Here is an 8,615-nt window from a genome sequence, read left to right as displayed (position 1 = left end):
TCATTTCTCATACCCCATCCTGGCTCAAGAAGGATGCGCTACCTACCCCAAGCCCAGGGACCACACCGGTCCCAGAATCCTTAAGGGACTCCCCCTTTTGTAGCTGGGGGCCCATGGAATTAGCAACCTCCCTCCCTCTGCTCCCACAGCCTCAGGAACCCCCCACCCCCCGCCCGAGGATTGGTGGTGGTGGGGTCACTGAGCACGATTCTTGATGCAACGATTCCTATGCAAGGGGCATTTTTGAGTCCCCCCATCCTTCCCTTGGACCCTAAACCCTGGCGAACCAGGGGTGAGGGGTGGGGCGGGTTCTGGCGGGAGCGGGGTGGGGCGGGGTAAAGGGCTAAGGGCTTTAAACACCAGGGTATGGGGTTGGAGACTGATTATATTGCCAAAGGGTTTAACTTCTTAAAGCAAAACAAAACCCCAGATACCCCTGACCCTCACGGAAGCCGAACGGTGCAGGGAAACGGGGTGAGGATTTTTCTAAAGGGTACGGACCTCTTCCCAACGTCTCCCCCCTGCTCGCCAATCTGCCACACGTACCCAGCTTTTTAGTTCAGCTTTTAAAAATAGTCACAATCATTATAAACCTCTACACACGTTACTCTCATTCCCCATCCCCCAACTCAACAGTGTGGGATTCGGGGAGGGAGAGAGAGAGAGCTAAAGGGACAACTTCCTAGTCCCGACTCCCCTTTTCCCCCCGGCCGCCAGGGTGCCTGCAACTACACGCATGCGCTGCATGACGCGCTCCCCACACGCATGTCGCGCCCCTCCTGCGCTCCGGGAACGCACGGACACGGGGCGGGGGCGGGGTGATTGGGGAAGGAATGAACGGCGGGGGGTCTTTCTGAATACAGCGGCTCCTCCCCAACACACACACAGCAATAAGTTTCTCTCACTCAAAAGTGGGCGGGGCGGGCCTGGCCTGTTGTTGGGGTGGGGGGGAGTGGCAAGGGGGCGCTCTCAGGGATGGGGGAGGGTGCCCGGAGTCAGTCTGGGGAGGGGAGGTCTGCAAATCGTCCAACTCTGGTGCTAATGGCGGGTCTTCTCAGCCCACCCCCAGGGCAGGGAGGGAGGGGTCGGCACGGCCCCTCCCCCAAGCCTCCCCCACGCCCACCCTGGGTGCATGAACCGCCCGTTGCAGAAGCTGCCGCATGTCACCCCCCCCCCAAATAAAAAGTGTCATGCCCCCTTCCCACCCACCCTCTCACTCGCCACCAAAATAAAAGTTTCCTTTTCATTTAAAAGTTTCATCCTCTTTGTCTCCAGAGAAGATCTCCTGATGGGGCTAGGGGCTCTGGGGGCAGACAGAAGGTTGGGACAGAAGAGCAGGGGTCGTACTAAGATGGCAAGGGCCTGCACTTTGAGGGTCCAGACATCCCCCTCATCGCCGGCTCTCACCTTGTGATTTTGGCGGGGGCAAGTACCTGCTTCAGTTTCCCTGATGGTAAAAATGGGGATCCGCACCCCTAACTGGAAAGTCTGTGAGGGCACCTGGGTCATGTGAGCTCCTGGGTCATGTGCCGGTGACTAGTCCCCAGAAAAGGAGTGTGGGCTCAGGAGTTACCCACTCTGAAGCCAGACTGGGTTCAATTTCTTAGTAGCTGTGTGTCCTTGGGTAAGTCTCTCAACTTCTCTGGGCTTGTTTCCACCACTCTAAAAGGGCGAGCGGGGGTGATCTATTAATTCAGCAAACATACTAAGGCCAACTATGTGCCAGGCACTGTTCTAGACACTGGAAGGCAATGAAATCCCTGCCTCTAAGGGTTGTGCTGAGGGTTGAGACTAATGTCCCAAGTTTAGCTCAGCTAAACAAATAGTACTCAGCAAACAGCTCAACAGTCACTACTATCATTGCTTTGCAAAGACTTGAGGGTCAACTAGAGTGCAGCACCCCTTCTGCCACTCGCTGACGGAGAGGCTTGGAGCAAGGGACCCTGGAGCCCTGAGCCTCAGTTTCCCATCTGTATAATGCAGGGGATACTTTGGAGGAAGGTTGGGTGAGGGGAAAATGAGTTCTTTCACATTAAATGCTGGGTACACGTGAGGTCCCCCAACACTGGCCAGTTGGATTAGAACCAGCAGGCTGCCCCCCTCCACCCGCTGCCCCTTGCCATCCTGTCCCCCCACCCCTGCAGGAACACATACAGCCCCTGAGGGGTCCAGTCGGGGTTGGAGTTTATTTCTGCCAGAATCTGGAGTCTGGGAGGGTATGGGGGGGGGCCCCCCCTCCTCCAACTCCCATGGGAAACTCCAACTGAACTGTGACCACACAAGAGCAACCAGAAGGGAGCATGGGGGGAGGGGGAATGAGTGAGGTCCCCTTATCTTGCCCCTCTGCAAGGGTCAAAGGCTGGTGGTGGCCTGGGGCTCAGGGTGCTGTTGCTCAGAAGTTCCGGGGTCAGTGGCTAAGTGGAGAAAGACACGGAGAGACAGGGAAAGAGGGAGCGGGAGGGGGAAGGGGGAGACTTAAGGGGGAGGGGGAGGAGAAAGAGGGAGGGGGAAGGGGCGTGGGGAGCCCTGGCTGAGGAGGGCAGGGGAGCCGTGCTCCCTTCCTAATACAGATCATTCATAACTGAAGGAAGGATTTGGAGCTGGATGGGACCCCAGCTTGCCAACTACACCCGAATTTCTCCCAAGCGAGAGCACCCCAGTCCTTTCCTCCCTGCTTGCCCGCTCCTCTGTGTTTAGGGGTTCACGGGAAGTCTCAGGGGACCCCCCGCCCCCCCGTGGGGTTGATAAGTGCTGTCATGCCAGAGGGTGGCACCATTTCCAAAGTGCAAGAAGCCAGAGGGTTGTTCGTGGGACAGGCACCAAGGGGGCCAGGGAGGGAGGGCCCGGTGGCTGCGGGCAGGGTAGGGTCACTGCGGTGGGGCCGCAGGGGACCCTTCGGGCTCCGCGGGCAGTGGCCCAGACCCTGGCTCCGCCTCCTCCGCCGCCGCCTCCTCGTCGGACACCACGCCCTCCTCCAGTCGGAAGACCTGGCGCACTGAGCGGGTGGTGAAGGTGAGGGGGCCGCGTCTGCGGGGAGGAGAGACCAGGGGGCAGAGAGAAAAGTGAGCGATAGGGAGATATGGAGAGACAGAATAAAATGGGGAGGGGGGCACAGAGAGATGAGGGCAGAGCGAGATACTGGGGTTTATGGAGCGAGGGTGCGCATGTGCGGGGTGGCCTTACCGAAGCCGGTTCCTCAGAGTGTTCAACTCCCGGTTCATGGACTCCGAGGCCTCTGTGACGTCCTCCAGCTCGTGTTGCAGCCTCCGGCGGACCGCCTGGGCCCGGGACGCCTCCTCCTCGGCCTCCTCCAGCTGCCGCTTCAGCTGCTTCACTCGAAGGTTCCCCTTCTCCAGCTTGGCGTGAGCAGGGGGGCCGGGTCATTTCTCTGGGTGCTACCCTCACCCAGCGCTCCCCACAGCTCATCCCTCCTACATCCTGACTCTGTCCTGTGCCCTGCCATCTATTCATGCTTTGTTCTTTTCTCTTAGATCCTCTCACCAGCCTCCACCTCAGATTCAAATGTGAGGCCATCCCCCACCCGGCCTCAGAGGGATCTTTCTATGCTCAGGGCTGACCCTAACCCTTCCCTGCTCAAAGTCCTCCGTGATTCCCCAGTACCCCTGGGACAAGGTCTCAGCCCCTCAGCCTGGCATTCCAGGCCCTGCAGGGTCTTCTTCCCATAAACACACTGATCGGACCATCTTCACTGAGACCTCCCCAGACCCTGCCATCTCTCTCTCCATGGAGGGGACATACATAACCTGCCTCCTGCCAACTCCTCTGACCTCATTTCTTATCATTCAACACCCCCCCCAACCCCATTCTTCTCTCAAGCAATACTGGTCTGCTTTTTTGCTTGGAACTCACCAAGCTCATTTCCATACCCCAGGGTCTTTGCACCTGCTGTTCCCTCTTCCTGGCTCTTTCTCACCCTTCAGTATCAATTCAAATGTCACTTCCTTAGAGGTCTTGCTGACACCCCCAATCTAGGGGGGACTCCCCAGTCCTCTGTGTCCCCCTCTCTCTTCATTCTCTTTTTTCTTCATAGCCCCTGTCACAATCTGTAATTATCTTTGCTTGTTTATAAGTCTATGGTATCTTTCTTTTCCTATGTTGAAAATCTGAGCTCTTTGAGAGCAGAGTCCTTCTCTGTGTCATTCACAGCCACATCTCCAATGCCTTGCACAGCGCCTGGCACATAGAGGGTGCTCAACAATTGTTTTGTGAGATGAATGGTGAATAAAACACAGCTGAGCTTTTAAGGGCACAGCAACTAGACTCAGTCACATTTGAGCCTGGGGTGGAAGCTGGCAAGAGGATCTGATCCAGGCTCTCTCTATTGACTGTGTGACTCTGACGCAAATTATATCCCCTTTTAAAGTTTCCATTTTCTCACTGTGAAATGGAGCTGATGAGAGAACGTAAGCATGTATTTTTTAAAAAGCAGGTAGCATAGTACTTGGGACACAGTAACTGCTCAATAAATAATTAAGAAAACAGACTCTGCAGCCAGAGTGCTGGAGTGTGAACTCTGGCTCTATCTCTTACTAAATAAATAATTGTGAGCAAGTTAATTCACCGTTCTGTCTCAGTTTTCTCACCAAAATTAGAGGGAAAGTAATAGTTTAACCTACTTCATAGAGTTCGGATAAGGATTAAGTGTACTACCTGTTATGTCTTTAGCATAGTGCCTGGCTCGTAGAAAGCACTCAGTAAACAGCAGGTGTTGTTATTTTAGCTGTGGCCTAGCCTCTGGGTAGGGTTTAACTTCTTCCCTCTCCCTGGCTGTCTAAGGTCCCCACCAGGGCCTTTCCTAGATTCCAGAATTTACGGATCACAAAGTCACTGATTCCAGCTCTCTACTGATGCACCAAGCCCCAGGATGGTGTCTGCACTCAGTTCCAGTCCAGCACCCACACGTTCTCTTGTGATGGGAACTCACTGCCTCCAGAGATGGCATGTGCTACTTCTCTGTCAGTGGTCCCCCCACCACTCCCACTGCACCTCAATAACATCAGCTGCTCACCTGGTCCCGGAGCTGGTCAGCCACCCTCCGCTCCTCCTCCACCTGGAGCACCACCTCTTTAAGCCTCTTCTCAGCCCTGCGTACCAGCTTGCCAGAGAGGATGCGCTCCCTATGGAGAGGTATGAACAGGAGAATCAGGAGAGCTGCTCACCTGGGGCTCAGTCCCCCAAGCCTCGTCCAGTGGCTACCTGTTCTCAGAGTGGCCTCTGCCCTCTTTTCCACCCACAACTGGCTCCCACAGTCTACTCAGGCCAGACACTGGTACCCAGGCTCCCACCAGGGAATCTAGTCCTTAGCTTCTAGTAAGATGCCTGAAGGTCCTAAAATTGTCTCCATGTCTATACCAGTTTTGCATATCCCACTCAGTCTCTCATATTCAACTGTATTCCCCCACCACCCCACCCCCAGTCTTTCCTCCTCTCAGGGGACTGACCCACTGACCACCAGTCCCTAAGTCAGACCACCAGGCATTGTCCTCACCCCTTCTCTCCCCTTTGCCCCACCCCCAGCCTGTTAGTAACCAAACCCTGTCCCATTGCCCCCTGGACTCTGTCTTGTCCCCTCCTCAGCCTCACAGCCCTAGCCCCCAGTTCAGGACTCATCATCTCCCACCTGACCTTCCCTCTACCTAGCCTGGAATTCTCTCTCAATTTCTTTCTCTAGCTTTCTGTGTTTGTGGAACAGTCTGGAAGCCCAAAGCTCCATCTCCAACCATCTCTGTTGTCTTCTCCCCTTCTCACTCACACACTTTCCCTGGACAAGCTCAGCTGTGCCCCAGGTTTCTACAACCATCAACAGCCTGGTGTCTGCTAAATCTGTCTCCTGAGCTCCAGCCTGGTTCAGCCCCCAGCCTCAGGTATCCACCAGACCCTGCACACCCTGCATTGGGCTCAATGCCTTCTCCCAAACCTACCCCTCCTCCTAATCCCCCATGATCCGCCTAGATATGCAGGTCAGACACCTGGGGCCATCCTTACCTCCTCGCTCCCCTCCAATCCTTTCCCTCCCGTCTCCTTAATTTCCCCATCCCCACGGTCCCTGCTCATCCACACCTGGGTGAAGTCCATGTGATGGGGCCCCTAGCAATGGGCAGTGCTTGGTAGCCATGACTGGACAGTCCCTTAAATCTGAGCCAGCCACATGACTTGCTTTTTTTTTTTTTGGCCATGCCATGTGCGGCATGCAGGATCTTAGTTCCCAGAACAGGGATCAAACCCATGCCCCCTGCAGTGGAAGTGCGGAGGGGCCCTAACCACTGGACCACCAGGGGATTCCCTACATGACTTGCTTTAGTAACAGGATGTGGCAGAAGTGACATTGTACCAGTTCCAAATCTAGACCCCAAGAAGCCCTCACTCTTGGAACCTTCACTTTGTCATGTGAACAATCCTGGGCCAGCCTGGAGCAGAGACAAGTTAGCCTAGTTGTCCCAGGCCAGGCTGGAGACATACGAGAGCCCAGCCAAGATCAGCAAATCCATCTAGCTGACTTTCAGCTGAGCAAAGATGCATGAGTGAGGCCCACCAAGCTCAGATCAGCAGAACTTACCAGCCATCCCAAAGGCTCATGAGCAATAATAAAAAATTGTTGTTTTAAGCCACTTAAATTTTAAGGTGGTTTGTTATGCAGCTATAGCTAACTGCTACATTACTGTTTAAATTATATAGTGGGAATGCAGTTACTTGCAGCACAAAGCATCCTAAATGATATAGGAAATCATCAACCATTAATATTATGATGCCTTTTGGATGTTTCTAAACCATGTGCTTGTAACACAGCTCCCCTTCATCTCATTGACCAGAATGTGAGGATTGCCCTCCAGCTGTGCCCTCCTCTCCCACCTACCTGCTCTCCTGCTCCAGCTGCTCCTCAGCCTGGGCCAGCTTAGACTCAAGGGCAGCGATGATCATCTTCTGGCGGGCCCGGGCCCCAGCGTCTTCCTCACCCAGGCGTCCCCGGAGCTCCTGGATCTGCCGCTCCAACTGCTGCCGCCCGCTCTCTGCCTTGGCTGAGAAACTGCGCTCAGCTGACAACTCTGTGGTCAGTGTTTCCACCTGCAGCAGTGGGAAAGGCAGGACTGTCATGGTGGAGTCTCAGAGGGAAGGTGGGAGGTAAATGCAGGCACCTCCCACAACTAAGTGAGTTGATGATTGTTAAATAAATAGCACAGAACCTGGTATATACTAAATACTCAACAAATGGTAGCGTGTATTTTTCTCCAATTGGCTTATCAGCCAACGGCAGTGCCAGCCCTGGGTTTTAATCTTTTAGATAGGTTTTTGCTATTTTAATAAGCCCACAAGACTATCACAAACTTTTTTAAACGCTATAACTTCTACCTTTGACTGTGAATGAGTCTATTCCAAGGGTTATCACACTTTGGTTCGCACCAGGCTCATCTAGGGAGCTTGTTAAAAAATTGTGGACTGTAGGGTCCCCCCACTCCAGAGATTCTGATTCAGCAGGTCTGGAATGGGGTCCATGAATCTGCATTTTCAACAAGCATCTCAGGTGGTTTTGAAACGAATGATATGCAGGACCGTTTTGAGAAATGCCAGCTCAATGAACAGGAGCTACTACACTGCGAATGTGTAAACATACCTCTAATAATAGTGCCTGTTTATTTATTCAGCTCATACTCTGAGTGAGGTCCTATGCCGGGGACACAGAAATTAGTCAGATCCAGTCTGATTCATACTTTACTTCATTTAACCCTCAAAGGAAGACATCGACGTGGTGATTAGCATATGCTTTTTTTTTTTTAAACCTTTTTTGGAAAATAAAACCGTGATATAGAAAAAGTAAAAAACAGATCAAATATATGGCTTAATGGGTTAATAAAAGGCAGACACCATTGTCGCCCCTGCCCAGGTCAAGAAACAGAACTTTACGCACCCATCCTAATAACAACCTCTTCCTTTTCCTCCAAATAGTAGGTCATCCTGACTTTGGGGGTGATCACTTCCTTGCTCTTTTTATTACTCAAAGATGCATCCCTAGATCCTATAGTTGAATCCTTCCCATTAAAAAAAAAACAAAAAAACAAAAAAAACTTGTATGGACTTCCGTAGTGGTCCAGTGGTTAAGACTTCACCTTCCAATGCAGGGTGTGTGGGTCGATCCCTGGTCAGGGAGCTAAGATCCCACATGCCTCACAGCCAAAAAACCAAAACATAAAACATACAACAGAAGCAATGTTGTAACAAATTCAATAAAGACTTTAAAAATGGTCCACATCAAAAAAATCTTTAAGGGACTTCCCTGGTGGTCCAGTGGTAAAGAATCCGCCTTCCAATGCAGGGGACACGGGGTCAATCCCTGGTCGGGGAACTAAGATCCCGCATGCCGCAGGGCAATTAAGCCCATGCACCACAACTACTGAGCTCAAGCGCCTCAACTAGAGAACCCACGTGCCACAAACTACAGAGCCCATGCACCCTGGAGCCTGTGCACCACAACTAGAGAAGAGAAAACCCACATGCCACAACTAGAGAGAAGCCCACGCGCCGCAACGAAAGATCCCACATGCCTCAACTGACGCAGCCAAATAAAAATAAAAATAAATAAAAATTTTAAAAATAAAAAT

The 8,615-nt window shown here is 52.7% G+C and overlaps 1 protein-coding gene across 5 annotated transcripts in view; it reads right to left on the bottom strand.

Moving 5' to 3' along the window:
* Positions 1-2,167: 2,167 nt before the first annotated feature.
* Positions 2,168-8,615, bottom strand: part of MYH14 (myosin heavy chain 14) — a 90,379-nt gene continuing 83,931 nt past the window's right edge. For all 5 annotated transcript variants that reach the window (XM_082367590.1, XM_082367586.1, XM_082367589.1 and 2 more), the window contains 4 exons: positions 6,875-7,083; positions 5,030-5,138; positions 3,184-3,356; positions 2,168-3,027 (listed from right to left, as the gene is read on the bottom strand). In XM_082367590.1, the coding sequence (XP_082223716.1) occupies positions 2,868-3,027; positions 3,184-3,356; positions 5,030-5,138; positions 6,875-7,083 (651 nt within the window). In that variant the 3' untranslated portion in view covers positions 2,168-2,867. The remainder of the gene's footprint in view (positions 3,028-3,183; positions 3,357-5,029; positions 5,139-6,874; positions 7,084-8,615) is intronic.

This window comes from Balaenoptera borealis (assembly GCF_965194805.1).
Source record: "Balaenoptera borealis genome assembly, chromosome: 19".
Lineage (NCBI taxonomy): Eukaryota > Metazoa > Chordata > Mammalia > Artiodactyla > Balaenopteridae > Balaenoptera > Balaenoptera borealis.
This window is presented reverse-complemented; position numbering and strand designations above follow the sequence as displayed.